Source organism: Haliotis asinina, chromosome 12 (genome assembly GCF_037392515.1).
Source record: "Haliotis asinina isolate JCU_RB_2024 chromosome 12, JCU_Hal_asi_v2, whole genome shotgun sequence".
Lineage (NCBI taxonomy): Eukaryota > Metazoa > Mollusca > Gastropoda > Lepetellida > Haliotidae > Haliotis > Haliotis asinina.
In genome coordinates, this window is record NC_090291.1 from 40890512 (window position 1) to 40910803 (window position 20292).

General features: G+C 40.5%; 1 protein-coding gene across 1 annotated transcript in view; it reads right to left on the minus strand.

The window, feature by feature from the left end:
• The window catches only part of LOC137258311 (annulin-like), a 38575-nt gene extending 18619 nt beyond the window's left edge, over positions 1-19956 (minus strand). Inside the window, exons 1-3 of the mRNA XM_067795946.1 lie at positions 19718-19956; positions 3181-3312; positions 2405-2550 (exon numbers count right to left, since the gene is read on the minus strand). Of these exons, the coding sequence (XP_067652047.1) occupies positions 2405-2550; positions 3181-3233 (199 nt within the window). The 5' untranslated portion in view covers positions 3234-3312; positions 19718-19956. The remainder of the gene's footprint in view (positions 1-2404; positions 2551-3180; positions 3313-19717) is intronic.
• Positions 19957-20292: the final 336 nt, after the last annotated feature.

The window sequence follows — 20292 nt, forward strand, 5'->3', positions numbered from 1 at the left end:
CACACACACACGCACACACACACACTCTAAGATAGGTTTTACTTCCGCTGTTCGTGGATATTTAGCATTTGCCTGAGAATTTTGCAAACTGAACTATAGTTTACAATGAGATGCTAATGATTTAAACCAATATGATAACATTCTCAAGTTGAGGGAAATAATAAGTGGATACCTTTCAAGTTCACCGCAGACCATAAAATATAGGGTTGTTTTTACCTTCAATGTGTATTTACAAATGTTCAGATGGACACGTTCTAATGGAAAAGTGTTTTCGTAGCCCCACACATCAGCACCATACAATGACATAGGCTTAACACATTGATCAAAAAGTGTAAGTTGGCAGTAGACCGGTATATCTAACAAGCGAATCTTTTTCAAATACTAGTAATAGCAAATATTGCACGTGATGATTTTTCGGAGAGCCGTTTAATTTATAAAAACGACCAGTGCTTGTGAATAGCACACCAAGATAGACGTAATTTTTTTCTACCTCTAAAACGGTATTCTGCAGAAGAAATGAAATACATATTTTGCTACTTCTGTTGGAAAACATGAGTACAATTAATTAGTTTTAGAAGTATTTACGGTTAGTGTCCATCGCGCGCAGTAAGCATCAAAGGCTTCCAAAGAAAGGTTCAAATCACAAGGAGATTCTGATATAAGTACTCTGTCACCAGTATAAAGAATTGCCAATAGCTTAATGAATATGCCAATTGCTTTTAGTGTCTGCGCATTCACAAGTTCCAAACCAATTACGTTGTTTGACAAAAAAAATATTCATAAAAAAACATTTAAATAAAGGGCAAACAGAAAAGGAGATAGATTTTCGCCTTGTCTAACGCCCGTATTACAAAGTAAGAACTGGGTCATACTACTGTTATGAGAAACACATAATTTTATATGCTGATACAGATTTCTTATAACATTAACATTTTCAGGTAATACCATTATCAACCATTTTCAGCAAAAGGCCACGGCGCCACACAGTATCAAAATCAACATATATATAATTTCTTATTTTGACTAAGGCATATGTCAATCAATGCTTTTAAAATATAAATGTTATCAATGGTGGAGGAGTTTTCCTGACGCTTGCTTGAACTGAGCTTCTGACACCAACGCCGTCTGAGCAGGCTTGGAGCCGTTTACTTAAAGGTCACATGCAACGTAAAACACAACTTTGCAGATTCTGATACCTTCCGGTATGCACTTTTTCCGAAACAAAAAATGCCAATTAAACCTATAAAGGTGAAAAACGCGATAAAAACAAAGCCCGCGAAATCAAACGATTCCCTAAATTCCCCCCAGCATCCCCCAGCGCTGGGGGAAAAACTGGTTTCAACAGCTGAGCGGAGCTTGGAACAGTATGCATGCCCGGAGTATGAGGTCCTGGGCAGTAGTCTAATCTTTGCTTGTGTAAACAAACAAGTGAATAATACATTAAAAAACTTGTTGGTTGTGGTAAGCAGGCCCTGTTACAGAGAAAGTTCAATGTCTGGTTTATTGACACCTATATGCCTGCCTGCCTGCCTGCTAAAGACAATTTGCAATACGCAGTTTCAATCATTGACCACATGCAATTTGAACTTAACACCTATCAGGCTATACGCTATAAACAAAATAAATTGATTCATGACTCGTGCACCCGAGTCCTTTCTCTTCCACATTATGTAATTAATCAGGTGTGATACTTGCACACATGACATGTTTTTATGTCTGTGGGTTGCAAACAAAATACATCCACTTTTCTCGGATGAGTGGATCTGACTGAAACTGGTGCAAACTCTTGTCAGTTTCAAGTCCTGGTTTGTACTGGGATGAATGACAGTTTCCAGCCACGCAGTAGTTTACCATCTCTACTGAGATGATTTTAATTGGATCGAACGTTAAGTCAGAGAACATGTATTTACAAAACATCTTTATATACATTCTTTATGGATAACAACTTCTTCAAGTGTATGTAATTTTGTTTGACAACGGTATATGAACCCATACTGAAACGACGAATCAAGTACAATAAAATAAGTTGTTATCCATAAAGAATCTTACTTTCATGTGACTCGCCATATTTCTAAAATGCCCATCAAACAGATCCTCTTTCTGTACAAACAATGAGCCCTCAGCGTATCAGCAAATGAACCTGCCAATCGGAAGCCCTCGTTGAACCCTCTTTGACTGGGTTCGGTCTCCCGAGGGCTTGGTTTCGAGGGAAGTAAGCCCAAGAACAAGATATTGCACTTTTGAATTTTGATTGTACCCTTATAATTTTGTTTGTTTGCTTTTTTTTATAAGCAGAAATGTATATTATACGTCACGAATAAGTGATAAATGTGTTTTAATTATGTTTGATTTCTTGGTTGCATGTGACCTTTAATATAGATGTGAATGGTTTTCCCAAACATACCTTCACGTATGGGCAACTCTTTAGCCTTGGTGGGGTCTGGAGGGGCTAGGATTTTCAAGTCGCGCTCTGACGCACGGGGTTTCAGGATGGAACTGTTGTATATCCGGACCGAACTAGCATAGTTCATCCGACGGTTCCTGCGAGCCCTGAAATATAAGAAAATGAACAACAGATTTAGTCCAATTCATGTCACACTTATCTTACTCAAATGTTGTATAGACCACCGAAGCATTACAACATAGACAAACACATACTCAGAAATCCGTCTAAACCGGCACCCTAACCGGACCGAAAGAAATGCCGGTTTAGACAGGTGCCGAATGAAACAGTGACGATTATTTTCCAACATGGTTGCAAATTACGCTCGGCAATCTTTTTATATCTAAAATACCTATGATCTTTTGTATATCAATTTCTTTGTCTATATGTGTGCGTTTGTGTGCGTTCTTGCCTCTGTGTGTGTGAGTGTGTGCGTACGCACGCGTGTGTGTGTCTCCGTATTGATTTGTGACAAACGCTGATATGCACCACATGCCCGATCAAATTGGGTGACTTATGTGTGATTTGACCCTGATATTGATGGCCATCAGAACGTTTATTGCACGTTTATTGTATGTATGTATGTATGTATGTATGTATGTATGTATGTATGTATGTATGTATGTGTGTGTGTGTGTGTGTGTGTGTGTGTGTGTGCGTGTGTGTGTGCGTTCTTGCCTCTGTGCGCGTGTGTGCGTGTGTGCGTACGCACGCGTGTATGTGTCTCCGTATCCTACCTCCTTGAGAGTATGTCGCAGCTGACGTTGTTTCCACGGTATCTCGAATACATGGTGAAAGTTGACGAATACGAGGACGTTCCCGATGAATATCTGAAGTTGCGGTTGAAAACAGGTTGATTCTCACAGCGGCTAGAAACAAAAAGCAATATGTGATAACTGAGCTATGTTAGACAGCAGTTTTGGAGATTGTAAGCAACATGATAAGGAATGGCTATTTTAGGGAGGATCACTGCAGAACATTGGTCTGGAATAAGGACCACAGAGGGCAATAGGTCGACTACAACGCAGTGGAACATAAGCATGGACTAATGACCAGCGGGGGGATAAAACATCTTACAGGCACATGTACCGTCATCTGAAATAGAGAACTGTGTATAACGCGAACGGTTAAATCGAAAATATAATGGATTCCCTTTCTTCCCCACAACAGTAATTGTTGACGTGGATGCGCAAGTAAATGAACAGTTTCTGGTACAAACAGAATTTGTAGGTGCACCTGATCGTTATTACAAGCTAGTTCGACACATACCTCAGTCTATCTATCTACCAGTGTTACTTAATATCGCTTCCCTACCCTTGAAGTGCCGGGGTCTAAATCGACGTGGCAGAGTTAGATCGTAGTATCTGACACTTACGGCCCAAAACCTTTTTTTGTTGGTCTTCAGCAATCCAGGAATGATCTTCGGTACACCTTCGACGGGGCGAAAATGGAGGCAAATAGGATCTGACCGCCATATAACTGGAGTATTGCTGAGAGCAACGTTAAGCAATAAAGCAACTAAACAATATCGCTTTACAATGGGAGGTGACAAAATCTGACCATCAGCTATGTTGCCCGCTGGGACCGAGGCACGTTTCTATTGCTTCTAATAGTTTAGTTTCTATTGCTTCTAATAGTATAGTTTCTATTGTTCATACAAGAGCACCCATCGGCGTCATTAAAACATCCTAGATTTGTTAAGTAAAGCGATCTCACCTGCCATAGCTGTTGGCACTGTATACATTACGGTTCCACATGGTGAAAAGAACTACAGGTCAGTATAGACGGATGTAGTGTGACGCTCGCCTATGTATAGCGAGCTCCGTATCCGGTATACAGTGCCGTTCAGAAAAAAATACTACTAACGTGTAATCCTAGGTTATTTTTACAGCACAGTCTGAATCAAGAATTCTTGTACCCAATAGTTGTTGTGCTGACACATTGGAATAAAACATGGAACCTCCGTTAGTAAAGTGGCCTCATTATGTCCCGCGAGCGTTAATTCGGCTTCATGATATCGACCATGGGATTGGCTGACCATGGGATTGGTGATCTATTTCTTGCTGCAAGGACTTAACGGGACGATTGCTGTCTGTGGGGTAAATCTACTTTCAGTATTTATTCATTTCTTCAGCTACTAGCAAAGATTTTGAATTCTGAAATTTGTCATTGTTTATTTAACATTACTAACCGTTTTAACCTTCTTGTCCGTTACGCCCTGGCAGTGGTCGATTTATCATTATTACTGACGGTAATGGAACACAGAGCAGTAGAAACTATAAAGCTAAAGTTCCTGTAGTCGAGTGATCTGGCTCAACGTGTTCCACCTTCATGAGGAGTTTAGTACGAATTGACGTGTACTTAGCACGAAATGACGTGTCATTAGTACGAACTGACGCATCTTTTGTGTCAACTGACCTTTGTTAACTTTCCTTGGAAATATGCACGTTTACCTTAAACCCATACAACCATTTTGCACCGAAAAGTGAAAATGGAACTCAAGTCATGTAGCGGTACTTATGTTTGGTCAGTGTTGTCCAATACAACCACTTTGCATCGATAACTGGGAATGTAACTGGAGTATTGGGCGGTACTTTTATTTGGTCAGTATTGTAGCAAACCCCTCACCGTACAACAGTCAATCTGTTGGACATACATTATCATATAGGCGTGGTGTCAGGGAGGGAACAAGGTCATATAGGTCTTTGGTGGGACGTTACGCCAACGCTCACGTACAAATACTTAACTTTTAAAACGATCTTTTTCTTGTTACGTGAGTGAAGTGGTAATTCATATTCCGAGACAAAGGACGTTTACCGCTGACTTTTGTAACAATTCGGCCCCAAGTTACTCCTTAACACAATTCGTCAAAGTAATTTCAGAAATCGTGTTTTCGCTGTGTTATTAAAATATTACTTTATGAATTTCTTATCACACAACTAGTATTTGTATCTTAACCACAGGGTTGATGACAACATGACTGATACGCAAACATAGTGCCTCATAGTTTAATAAGAACACAGGCAAGCTCGGTTTGACAGGAACTTTTGTAAAAAAATATTTCAGAGACAGAAATAACGTCATGAACTTAATTTTGCTGACGTTGATACCATGTAGGGAATTCTTGTGGTTAAACTGGATGATGATTCAAACCGAACGAATGACAGTGCGAGGAAATGTTTGCTTGACAGCCTTGACCATGACGTCGGTTGGCCAAGGTCACTTCCGGAATGTCAAGGACCTTTTTCCATCGACTGACGAATATGCCACTCTGACCGACATTGTTTCACAAATAGTTCATTTTCATGAAAGCTGTCGCTTGGTCGTGAATATTTTGTTTCAGTTCGTGTGCATGTATGTGTACGGCTTTTGGACAGCTTGTTTTTCGCTGATTGATCGCTTGGTGTCAGTTTAACATGACGCATAGGTAAAATCCTTTCATTGCAATACTTCTATTGGCGAAGAGAAATTGGCTTTACCAACGTACTTGTCTCGCTCATATGACGAAGTATATGCGGGCGTATATGTGACTTCTTGTACTAACCCGGAGTTATACTGGTTTTACTGTGTTAGCTCACTGAGATACCGTGCCGCAGTCTAGCGTGAATACCCCACTCGGTCTTAAACTCGGATTCCGAGTCGAGCAGCCCGTGTTACACCCCATTCATGCCGAGCGCGAGTCAGGGAGCAACAAGTACCATATTTTAACGTGGTTTGGTATGACGAGGCCGGGGATCGAACCCGAGACCTTCCTTTCTCCGGTCGGACGCACTAAGCACTGCACAACGCAGTCGGTACCTGTGCTACTGACAGACCAGGACCAATAATCAACATCAGTACACGCGACACAGATCCTGGCAGGGCCAAGGGACGTAAATGTAGACAGAGAATTCTATGGTCTTTTGATCGTAGGTCCTCCATAATTATTCTAGTTAACATGGATTCAGGAGGCACTATCGGACGCTTACGTTACGTTACGTTACGTTACGTTACGCTTACGCTTACGCTTATTACGCTTACGCTTATTACGCTTACGCTTATTACGCTTATGGAAAGAGTTTTCATGCTGTGTTTTTATTCAAACCATCTTCATACCTGCTACCTGGATAGTCTACAGAAAAAAAGTTTGAAAATAGTTTTATATCTATAAAAGTAACCAATTACGAAACGTCAAATGTCGCTGTACTTTACAACATTCGTCATGATCCAGGTTAGAACTAGTCGTCAGCAACTTATGCTGGTCGTAAGAGTCAACATACAGGATCAGATGGTCAGGTTCGCTGACTTGGCACACACATGCCTTCCCAATTGCGTAGATCGATGCTCATGCTGTTGATCACTAAACTGTCTGGTCGAGACTCCATTATCTACAGACCGCCGCAAAATAGGTGGAATATTGCTGAGTGCGGCGTTAGACAACAAACAAAATTTTCAAACGAAATGAGTTATTTCGATAGATCCCCTGAAATATTCGTCTCAGTCTGGTGTGCAGATACTGCATAACGCCCATTGCTCATATACTGTATAATAGAAGACGTGTCGATTCGAATCAAGCTGACACCCACAACCGGTTTCGTAATTCGACAATAGATACGCATAAAAGATAAAATGTTCCTTTATTATAACATAGGATAGGATTCGTGTGAACAAGAAATAGCAGTGAAATGAAGCTTTGGGCCTGCGGTGGACAACAGAAGTGCGTTTCACGCATTATGCTCATGTATTAACACCTGGGTCTTCGGCATGACGAGCGACCATTTTAACCCTCAGGTTATCCCACTGCCCTCATAGACTAAGTACTAAATGCAATCAACGAAAGGGTGAACACCGTCTGTAAACGCTGTTTACCCAAATATCAACCATAGTAAAAATCAAACTTTACCACAATGAATGTGGTACCAAGCATGCAGTCAGACAACCAAGAGCCTGATCACCCAGTTCTTAGCAGCTATGCTCACAAATAATTTGAAATACCTAAAATTTCTTTCATTAAACATTACAGTCAAATACACTGTCGGGCAAAATATGGTAGACACTGAAAACAGGATTTGAGATGGAAAAAAACCATAATTGAGACGTTACGATATTATGCCGATATTCCGTCAAAATTCCATTCAAAACATAAGAACAGACACATCTACATCAGAAAATGATTTCTTGCTGTATTTATTATGAGCGACTCCGGTACAGACATTCTTTTACCCTGCGATGTTTATAATTGAATTGTGTTACATGTATCAACTGGCTACTTGTCGCACAGTATCCTGCTTCTACCACTAAACATTTAAAAAGATACATGTCAGTTACATGACAGGGTTAAATGAAAGGATTTACCACTTCATGGCGTGTGATACAGAAATACGTTTCATCACGACGACGTGATAACCTAAGAATATGTTTTACAGCATTTGATATCAAGCTAAGTTGCAATTGCCATATTTACACTTCCACACAACTATTCAAGTTCATGAATTATTGGAACAATATATTTCTACATCAGACAAAGTTCATCGTTTTTTTCCAATATACGCCACATGGTAATGACAGTTACGACAAGCAAACATCAGAAAAGCACTACACCATCACCTTCATGTGTGACTCCACTGACACCGTTCTGAACAAACGCGAACTAGTCGCTAGGAAAGCCGTTGCCCTATATTAGCCAGGACAGGGTTAGCTTACAATACCGTAACCACCGACTCTTATCCAATGGTCGTAAGAACCATTTGATCTGACTGTAAATAACAGCGACGGTCCATTGTACTGGTCACATGAGGTAACATGGCCAGTACTTTCTCAAACAGTGGACGGGTTAAGGCTAAGGTACTACACAGTTGTAGTGAATGGGTCACTGAGTGGCGTCAGGTAATACGGTCTGTGTGTATGTGTATCTTGTAAATTTGCTGTTATAAACAGCTGTACACTTGCCAGTCGAAACACCCTCATGGATTCATATAAGTATATTTCATGGCCAGGCGGTAAACATTTCATAACATGTGTGACAAATCGGGAGCAGATACGCCGATTTCATGATTTCAAAGATAAGAATAGCAAAGTAACATGATGACCTCAACGCGCCTTAAAACGTTTCCTCCAGACGCGGATCATATCACACGTTTGCGTGAATGTAAAACGTGATTAGAATGAAAACATGTTTAGGAACGTGTTTAAATTCCAAATGAACATTCGATGCACTCTGTCTTAACGAGTTTGTGGTTGACCATTGCGAATGAGAGATCGTTTCACAATGACATGCTACCTAAACAAAAATCTCCCCACAATCTAACCTATTCAGCGTGCGAGATAGTATTCAGCGTACTCAAACGGGCCAGCAAATCTCCATTGTCACTGACCCGACTGGCTAGTAAATTTTCATGGGATCATTTTGTAAATATATCACTCTCCCCTGTAAACTCTCTCCTATACCTGCAAAGTTATGTCATTCTTTTAAATCATGCAAGATTATGGCCTCATAAAATATTCAACAGTTTACAAGCTTAATGATGAAAATACATGTCAACATTCACATTCCGGATAAGAGAATTATTTTGTGAGCAAGTAACTTTGAGGCATAGCTAGCCAGACTGGCTAGCAACATTTGGAAACTACTTTGCACATTGAATAATAATCCTATCATCCTAACTGACGCAAGGACTAACAATCTTTAGCAAGGAATTGTACATTTATAACACATCTGCAAATTTTACCCGAATCTTGAAGTCCACCATCCAAGCTTTAAGTCAGTGGTTCGAGGCCTGACTACAAACTACCAAAATACATGTATGTCAAATGATGGTATTTGTTGTTAACGTGGCTTATGCAGTGCAAGGAGACACGATGTGAAGCGGTCTGTATATGTTAAAGCATTTCAGAACCGGACTAATGACACTCTGGACTGATACAGACAACAAATAAACACACGGATATGGACGTCGTTTATCTTCACAAATATTGAATCCACAGTTAGTTTCTTGTTTTACGCCGCACTCAGTAATATTCCAGCTATATGGCGGAGGTCTGTAAATAATAGTCTGGATCAGGCAAACGGTTAATTAACAGCATGAGCATCCTTCCGCGCAATTAACCCGGAACTTCACGGTTACTTGTCTCGCTATCTCTGACTGGGTACACGAACGTTTGACGAAAGGTGAACAGACACATCTTGTGCGCCCGGGAAAACAAAGTAAACTCATGGGGTTTGGTGAGTGACTTCGTGAGCTGGGCCAAGATTTTCGAAGCTCTCTTGGCGCTAAGATAGTCGTAAGTGCCATACATTAACATTAACTTACGACTGTCTTAGCGCTAAGAGAGTTTCGAAAATCTGGGTCCTGGGCTTTACGCCGCTTTTTATCAATATTCTAGCAACATCACGACGGGGGAAAATCAGAAAGGGAATCGAACCCGGTTCTTTTGCTGGTGGGCGGACGCCTGAACTACAAGACTACGTCATCGCCTTATTATCTTCACTATGCTTTGCTCTGTGACAATAGTAGCCTCTCTTATGTGGGTGCGTTTCTGATGTCACCTGCCGTGGTATTGCTGGAATATAGCTGCGTAAAACTATATTCACTCACTGTCACCGTTTTGTAACTTTAAAACGGGTGAGGTGGCATGAGAATTTCCACTTCACCAACACTCTATGGCTTGACTTATACGGAGATTGATCTGACTGGTGAGTTCAGAACAGTCTGTTATTTATGTTCTATGGTGCTCTTGACAGCGTCATGCCTTACTATAGAAATGTTGTTATTCCTAACAATCACGCCATATTCACCCGTCACAAAAATAGAAGCGTCATACCGTCACCTGAAGCCTCTGCACAGTATGATCCTCCCGTTATGGCCTACTGTCCAATTAGTTCTTAAAGCCATACAGTCGGACATAACATATCTGCCTTGTCCTCGGGGTCAGGGACGCAGGGTGTTTTATAGATCTGGAACCCGTGTAGACTTTATACATAAAAGATATAAAGGCCTTTCAATACCCATAAAGCATATCTCTTATCTGATATGAACATGAATCCAGGAATAACCAGACTCCATTATTGTCGAAACATGTTCCATTGGGGGAGAGAAAAGATGACCATATGCTTTCATTGTTGTCAGGTTGGAGCCATTACTGTTGCCCCTCGTATAACGTGGATGAATGGTTCTCTGTTATAAACGCGCCTTTCTTCCCTTGCTTCATGTCACTGGCCTTTATTAGATTTGACTCTTTTGAGTTAGTGAGGTTAGACTTAGCAATACTCCGGCGGGGGCACTGGAAATGGGCTTCATACATTGTATCCATGCGGGGAATCGTACCAGGGTCTTTGGAGTGACGAACGAAAGCTTTACACTAGGCTACGTGGGGTTTTCGTTCACCCCATCAATGTTAGAATCGGTTGGCAGTGCTTAAAATACTGTGATACCTTCATTATCTGTGTGATGTACAGCTTGTCAATTTTTACACATATGACTATAGGATTCGCAGAACATGACTACCTAATTCCAAAATTTGGATAGCATGTACGTTAACTGTAATTGTAATATCAAATGTAGATCGCCATTTTGATATATCGTAAGCTGAGTTTTGTAACTGTAATATCAAACTGTCATTATGATTCGTAAATGTAGATCGCCATTTTGATATATCGTAAGCTGAGTTTTGTAACTGTAATATCAAACTGTCATTATGATTCGTAAATGTAGATCGCCATTTTGATATATCGTAAGCTGAGTTTTGTAACTGTAATATCAAATTGTCGTTATGATTCGTAAATGTAGATCGCCATTTTGATATATCGTAAGCTGAGTTTTGTAACTGTAATATCAAATTGTCATTATGATGCGTAAATGTAGATCGCCATTTTGATATATCGTAAGCTGAGTTTTGTAACTGTAATATCAAATTGTCGTTATGATGCGTAATGTAGATCGCCATTTTGATATATCGTAAGCTGAGTTTTGTAACTGTAATATCAAATTGTCATTATGATGCGTAAATGTAGATCGCCATTTTGATATATCGTAAGCTGAGTTTTGTAACTGTAATATCAAATTGTCGTTATGATGCGTAATGTAGATCGCCATTTTGATATATCGTAAGCTGAATTTTGTAACTGTAATATCAAATTGTCGTTATGATGCGTAAATGTAGATCGTCATTTTGATTTATCGTAAGCTGAGTTTCGTATGAACAGTGATTTAGTGCCACTGTGAACTGTATCTCAATGTCTGTATACTGTGGAAAGATAAAAATATTGATGCAGGTGAAAGACGTTTACCACTTTTATGAAACCTACGAGAAGGAAGGGTATGGTTAGGGCAAACCATGGCAAGGGGAACCCACAATCAGCAAATAACGTTGTCTTAGACCACACGACAACCATGTTGTTTCCAGGCAGAAAAGGGATCGACTTGTATTTTTTTGCGAACATGAGTAACATTTTAACTGGCATGACATGATTGTGATTTATGTGTGACTATTTTTGTTATGTGGCAGTAAAATGCTTGTTCTTTGCACCATACACCGTGCGGCAGACAATAATTTAGCGTTAATTGCCCTTGAATGGATGTAATGATAAAAGACTTTCAATACTGTTTCGAAAAGCCCAGCAATCCGATATACGACGACTATATACGGTGCCTTCTTCAACATGACTGGCGTCATATGTACATGAAGTTATTATATGTGTCTGTAAACACCACATTCCTGCCAGTATGCAGCACTGTTTCATTCAACAACGAAGGACAGGTCTCATTCAAGACGTACGAAATTTTCTAAATATATGTACAAATGCAAAATTATGAGACTGACACTGCTCCCTGGAATCTTCCTCTAAATGTGAATATTATCATCAATGTAAGTCTCTACTCAGCGTTGAATCATAGATAAGAAATGACATTCCAAAGTATTTAAAATATTATACATCAAAATTAAGATGTAACGAGTTTAGACTAAAAGAAACTGGAAGACACAACAATATACACAATGAAGAAAGGCTCTGTGATTACTGTTTAGAGAAAAATATAAAGACTGTGGAAAATGAACACCATGTACTTCTGAAGTGAAAAAGTGTCTCATTTAACAAGAAAATATCCACTCGCTCGCTTTACAGACCATCCGACAACTGCAACATTCATACACTTGATTGAATCTTCTGACAAAGACTGATGTATCCTTTAAACTTGTAGCCTTATCTATCTAAAGTATTCACCATAAAATCATGTTCCAAAATTTAAACTTAATGCATGTCGGATAATATGTCTGTCATTTATCACGTATAATGAGTCTACGGCATCTTTAAAGAACAACTGTGCCTGTCTGTATGCACATAACATATTCAAAGTTTTTCATTTAGCATCGTAAAGATATGCACATCATGGAGCATATATATATATATATATATATATATATATATATATATATACACACACAACACTTTTGTATACCTTTATTTAAAAAAAAAAAACAACTACAAAAATATGGCTTCGTCGCTAGGCTAATTGCCTCTGAAACTAAGGAAGCTACCTATTCCTGGATTGCAGTTAACAATGCTATATAGCCCTGGATTGACTATATTCCACACTTTTTGTTCACTCCAGCTGTTGTGGTATACATGTATTCGGTATCTTAATAAGTACTGGGCCACGTAACGCGTGGTATGGAGATGAGAGATCAATGTTATAGCAATACAACTACCTACGTAAATGTTTTCTTAGTTTTGTTTCATCGTATGTATGAAAACAATAATGTACACAGATGCGTGATGATGCCTGTATAGTCAACAAAATTATCATTTTCAAACCTGTTTATAAATGTTTTATTTGATTTTAATGCTGAGTACGCAGTTGTAATTGTGTATGTTACTGCTTTCAGGGCAGAACAATCTCTCTCATTCTCTTTCTCTCTCTCTCTCTCTCTCTCTCTCTCTCTCTCTCACGCACACACACACAGACACACACAGACACACACACACACACACACACACACACACACACACACACACACACACACACACGCAGTCACGCGCGCATGGGTGAATCTTCTCCGTCCTGAAATCTGTGAAACTGATGGCTCTTTGTGTTAACATTGACAAAGGATGTTCAACAGCAAAATCAGTAACTGTTATTTTCTGCAAATGGTATGCAGTGGTATATTTTAACATCATGTCAGCTCTTCAGTGAGCGTAATTAGAACCTTGTCTAAAGATAAATCTTATGATTTACCAAAATAAGCGTTTGACTATTGCTCGGGAATTGATTTTGACAAACGCTGATATACACCACTTGCGAGATCAAACTGGCTGACTTATGCATGGGTGATTAGACCCTGATATTGATGGCCATCAGAACGTTTATTGCACCTGACAGCGAGAGTGCGCTTTCAGCAATATTCCAGCAATATCACGACAGAGAACATCAGTAATGGACTTCGCAAATTATATCCTAGTGGGGAATGGAACATGCTTGACGAGCAAATGCTTTAACCGCCTAACTATCCAGTAAACCATGAGCAGACAGAAGCGGCAATAATTGCTTGGAATGTGTGGCAGACAGAAATTGCTGCAGTCGTTTCCCTGTAATACCATTTTTATTAAATCAGTGGATCTGCACTCTCACGAGGGAAGGTCAAATCAGATGTATTGGTATCGAACGGCCGATTTCGTCACATAAGTGATGTATAGATGCTTATGCAACAGTACGGGATAAGTTATTTACTTTTATCATTAAGCAAAGACTAAATGACATATTTTCACAAAACTGGCACTGTCAAATATCATCCTCAAGATTTCTGTGTCTTTATGCAAACATAAAAGCATTACCGAAACATATGTATCCAAACTACTTTAATAAGAGCTTTCTGCTAATTACGAATATCCCCCACAATTTTAATGTTCGAAATCTCATTAAGAAAATGTACATGATAAAAGTTATTGGTTATATCAGTTTCGCAGTGATGGATATGTCGAGGATGAGTTTCGTACAATGTATGTATGTATGTATGTATGTATGTATGTATGTATGTATGTATGTATGTATGTATGTATGTACATACGTATGTATGTATGTATGTATGTATGTATGTATGTATGTATGTATGTATGTATGTATGTATGTACATACGTATGTATGTATGTATGTATGTATGGAGGATGTATGTATGTATGTATGTATGTATGTATGTATGTATGTAATACTATGTATGTATGTATGTCTCTCTCTCTCTCTCTCTCTCTCTCTCTCTCTCTGTATGTATGTATGCAGACGGACATTTATTAAATATTTCAGGCCCTGTGACTCAGGTACAGTTGTGATGCTATATTTTCAAACTGCACAGAGACGTGGATACACAGACACACACAGGCACACACGGACACACACGCACATGTGAGTTAAGCACATGTGGGTTAAAACAGAAAAGAGTTACTTGGGTTCGATAAAATAGTCTGCATATAGGTAGGATTTAGACTGCCCATGTATCCATGTGTGTCGGTTATTTAACATACACAGAGACGGCAGATGGTGTCCTAATAGCCATGTGTAGTTGCCTACAAACGTGCACTAGTTGTATCTCAGCAATACATCATTCACGCGAGACTCCTGTTGGAGGAAACAGCTGCAAAAATAGCTGTGACTGTACGCGGTCACCCATGCGACGTGTTGTATGTTTGATATTTCAAAATATCTCTTCGTAAAAGTTATGAAATAGTTTAATAGAATAAGTGTATATGGATGACAACTTCTTCAATACTAGGATACAACGTTTCTATTCAGGTTCTTGTATCGTTTTCAAGTGTAAATAACGTAAATGATTTACACTTGAAGACGATACAAGAACCTGTATCGAAACATCGTGCCCTAGTATTAAAGAAGCTGTCACCCACATACACTTATTCTATTTGACTTCCAGCTTCTAAATATGCCACTCAAACAAGTCATGAAATACTTTGCTTGTGCACAAAATGGTCAAAACTAATTGTATGCTACCTGTACGAGTTGTACCATTTTAGTGCCTGAATAATGATCACGTAAATCGATCAATATCACAGTCTTACACAGCCCGTACCCAATCTATTTCGGTGTACGGACCGTGTACTGTTTCATACAGTTGTTGCCATTAGCAACAGACACGCTGTTTGACCCCGAGGTCGAACCCTACTCTGGCGTGACCCGCATGACAGCAAAACGATACACTTCAGGTTATTGAAGTCAGTCAGGTGAAGAAGGTATTCAAACGCTCAGTGCGTCATCTGTGGAGTTTCCTATTCATTACAACCTACATTCAGTCTCCTCCGTGGGTCTCGGAAAATGTAATGGATTTTCACTGACTCAGTGCAGTTGTGTTTCAATTTACTGGCCATGTCGACCTGCCGCAGTGGATACATGTATTGGCGAACGGATTCTCTCCTGGTTAGTCATAAAGACGCTTAAATTTGAGTTCGACATTTATTGGCTTGCTTTGTACATGTTGACTTCACCAACACTTACACACATACACATGTACATGCACACACACACGAGCATACCTACCTACCTACCTACCTACCTACCTAAATACCTACCTACCTACCTACCTACACACCCACCCGCATCCATCCATCCATCCATCCATCCATACATCCATCCACCCATCCATCCATCCATACATACATACATACATACACACACACACACAAAGATGCCACTCGTGGTATAATGAATGGAATGTTTACTCAGTAATTATATCAACGGTCGAGTCATTCCAGATATTAAAGCTGATACTTGTCGTTGTCCTGCCTGGCGTTATAGCGTCCCACCCCGATGCAGATCGTCACTGTTGTTGACGTTGCTGCAGATAAAGACACTGCAGACACAGTGGCCTCATGAACAGTGACATTCTTCTGGACGCCTAAATCTACCAAATTGAACCTAATTGATGTCCGATGTATTTACACATACTTGTTTAGCTGAACAATGCCTTGCATTTGCATGTGTCTGTAACCATGGGGACCCAGCCTTAATTTCGGGAATACTTCGAATAACCATATCTTCATTAATATCTTGTTATTTATGTATGTGTTGTTGTTTTTTCGGACGTGTACACTTTTAGGACTGTGTCATTCATTAATATACATTACATAAGACACCTGAGAAAACCTGACTGTCCAATGTCGTCCATTGATCCATAGATGGACATACGCCTAACGCAATGTATTTGTATCTATCCATGTTATCAATTTCAGTCGTAGGATGGTTTAGCAGGTGAAATCAGTACAACAAATACAGATGGGTATTGAATTGCCTTTGATAAGGCAGTAATCACAATGGATCGGACAAGTCACTACAACACACAGGCATGCCTCTTGTACAATCTCTTTCTTAAACGTAACAAAGTTTCTGATTGCTGCATAGTTATGAGATAGTAAAGCTTAATATTACTGAAAATACCCCAATACGATTAGCTAAAAATGCTTCAAATCTGATTGAGATAGGTAGTACTACTGTTTCCATAAATCAGAAGTGAGACCCATTAATTAGATATACATATAACCAACTAGTTCGCTTATTTATATCTCAATATATAAGGTCCACGTGCTTGACCATTGACAGAAGCGACACAAAACTCATTCACCACCTCACTCATTCACACATGGGGCATCAAAATAGTGTTACACGAAAGAGAATTTGGCATCACTCACTCACTCACCCACGCATGGGACATCAAAATGTTACACGGAAGGAAAGTTTCATCACTCACTCATTGGACATCAAAATAGTGTTACAAGAAAGAGGATGTTGTATCACTCATTCACTCACTGGACATCAAAATGGTGTCACAAGAAAGAGAATGCTGCATCACTCATTCACTCCCCGGACATCAAGATAGCGTTATACGGAAGAGTACTGTGCACCACTCACTCACTCATGTGACATCAAACGGTGTTACACGAAAGAGAATGCTGCATCACTCATTCACTCACTGGACATCGTGATAGCTTTAGATGAAAGAGAATTAAAGAGATCGGAGATTAAATGGGATCAAAGCATTGAGAACCACACCACCGGGTGTGACTAACAAAAAAACCCCACAAGTTCCCTGTTACACGTGACCCATATACCACGTCAGAGACGACGTGCAGTGTCTACTACAGGGGAACCACGCACGACAGGACAGCGTCCACTACAGGGGAACCACGCACGAAAGGACAGCGTCCACTACAGGGGGACCACACACGACAGGACAGTGTCTACTACAGGGGGACCACACACGACAGGACAGCGTCCACTACAGGGGGATCACACACGACAGGACAGCGTCCACTACAGGGGGACCACACACGACAGGACAGTGTCTACTACAGGGGGATCACACACGACAGGACACCGTCCACTACAGGGGGATCACACACGACAGGACAGCGTCCACTACAGGGGGATCACACACGACAGGACAGCGTCCACTACAGGGGGATCACACACGACAGGACAGCGTCCACTACAGGGGGACCACACACGACAGGACAGCGTCCACTACAGGGGGACCACACACGACAGGACAGCGTCCACTACAGGGGAACCACACACGACAGGACAGCGTCCACTACAGGGGCACCACACACGACAGGACAGCGTCCACTACAGGGGCACCACACACGACAGGACAGCGTCCACTACAGGGGGACCACACACGACAGGACAGCGTCTACTGCAGGGGGACCACACACGACAGGACAGCGTCCACTACAGGGGGACCACACACGACAGGACAGCGTCTATTACAAGGGGACCACGCACGACAGGACAGCGTCCACTACAGGGGAACCACGCACGAAAGGACAGCGTCCACTACAGGGGAACCACACACGAAAGGACGGCGTCCATATCCTGAAACAACCATGCAGACGCTGGATTTAAATGAGGGAAATTTTAACCGCCCCACTTGGCCTCAAACCAGTAAACCATGAAACAATTTAAAAACTTTCTGTCAAATAGTTCGAGTCGTTTGATTTCACGCTATTGACAAAACTCTCGTGGTGCCATGACCCCGTTTGGGAACACTGAAGCGTATACATATATTATAGATAGTGTATACATGGTGTATCTTACGATCAGAGAAGGAAGAACGTGTTGTGTATCTGTTTACAAAGAAGCCATTAGAATAAGTTATAGCCTTGCCTCAACGCTGTAGTGAATAAGAAACCGGCCTGCTGCAATTCTATCCTGTCACTAAGCAAGTATATTTAAGTGGACAGTTGAAAGAAACCAGTCTCCTGTATGGACAACTTTGTTTGAATTAATCTAGAAAGTATGTTTAATCTGATAACTATTTCCTTGGAGACTTATAGAAATCTAATGACGCCAGTTTGTGTGGACAACGTGTTCTCGTTTATATAATCAAGAAATTGCCTTAGACTATTGCCTTAGAAACTTGTGCAAGTCTAAATTTACCCAAGCATTGTCGACAATCTTTATCAGTTATGAATACGATTTTCGGTACGTAATGCATTAGGGTGCAAAGTTACAATCATCTTTTAGCGCGTTGTACTTGGAGAGTTTCTGATTGTTGCATTGTTATGGAATAATAAAACGTAATATTACTGAGAATATCCCAATATGTTTAGTTAAACATGCTTCGAATATGATTGAGCTAGGGAATAGTTCCAGAAATGAGAAATGAGAAAAGGTTTTAATCGAGAATGAGGGATCATCTGAATGGGAATTGTTTGGAACTGGTTCATTGTTTTGGGTGTGGAAAACGTGAGAGCCCCAATACTCATTCTATGCAAACAGGTGTTACTGCATGTGTTGGTGATCGTTCACACCTCTTCACATGTGATTACGTCAATGGCGACTGAATAAGTCTCTACTGTTTCAGTTTCCCGGATACTTTAAGTCGATGTGACAGCGATATCTGTGTATATATAGTATACTGTATCTCTATATTTTGTGTGTGAATTTAATATGCTGGCTTACAGGTTTTATTACTGAACTGCTTTGCTCGTAAATGTACGATGCAGGTAAACACAGTCAACAGATCAGGTAACACCTGTGTCTCGCGAGGCCCACCTGACTATAGTTGAGGCAGATCTGTAGTTATGATTAAAATAGCATTGCAAGTTAATAGAACTAAAATGATAAACTGAAAACTTAGCAAACTGTCCAAGAAAATGATCTGTACGAATTGGTGCATTTCCGTCCTGGCTAAGCCTTACGTATACACATATGCACCTTTAATGGACGAACAACCATTAAGGTTGTGCCTTGAAATACTGCATGCGTGTTACACACACGCACAAACACTTGGACTCACCTGTGTGCTTGATGCAGCTCAGATGTGGTCCGGTCTACAGGTAAGATCGCTGCGCAGGATTCTCAACTGTCAGCTAGCATCAGCTTAATGGACAAACACATATACACAACAACTCTGTCACCATGTGCTTTTGTAACAGACGTTGTGATTGGTGGAGTTGACAATATGCATTCGTGCGTCATTGATTGAAGCCTGAAGACGTCTTGTGGAATGGCGTTTATTCGCTGTGAGTTGAAAGTGGAGTCTCTTTTGTATTGTCTGCGGTTGTTTATACGAAGGCTTTCTTAGCAACTCTGGGACGCCCAGAGTGTGTCGTCTACCGTATCAAGCAACACCACAAGCAAACGTACATACTATCTATAGACACCTGTAGGTCAATGGCCACAGATTGTCTTTGATGTGGCCTGCGCACAGTGTGTGTCAGGACGTGGCGTGTGGTGGTTGTATTGACTGGTGATAGATGTACGTTGTCCTGGTAACGTGTTTTCCGCTTGTGCACTTCCATGCACCTTGCTTCGTCGTGGTACAAAAGTGTGACAGTTCAGTTTTTTCAACGTTTTACAGCTCACTTCAAA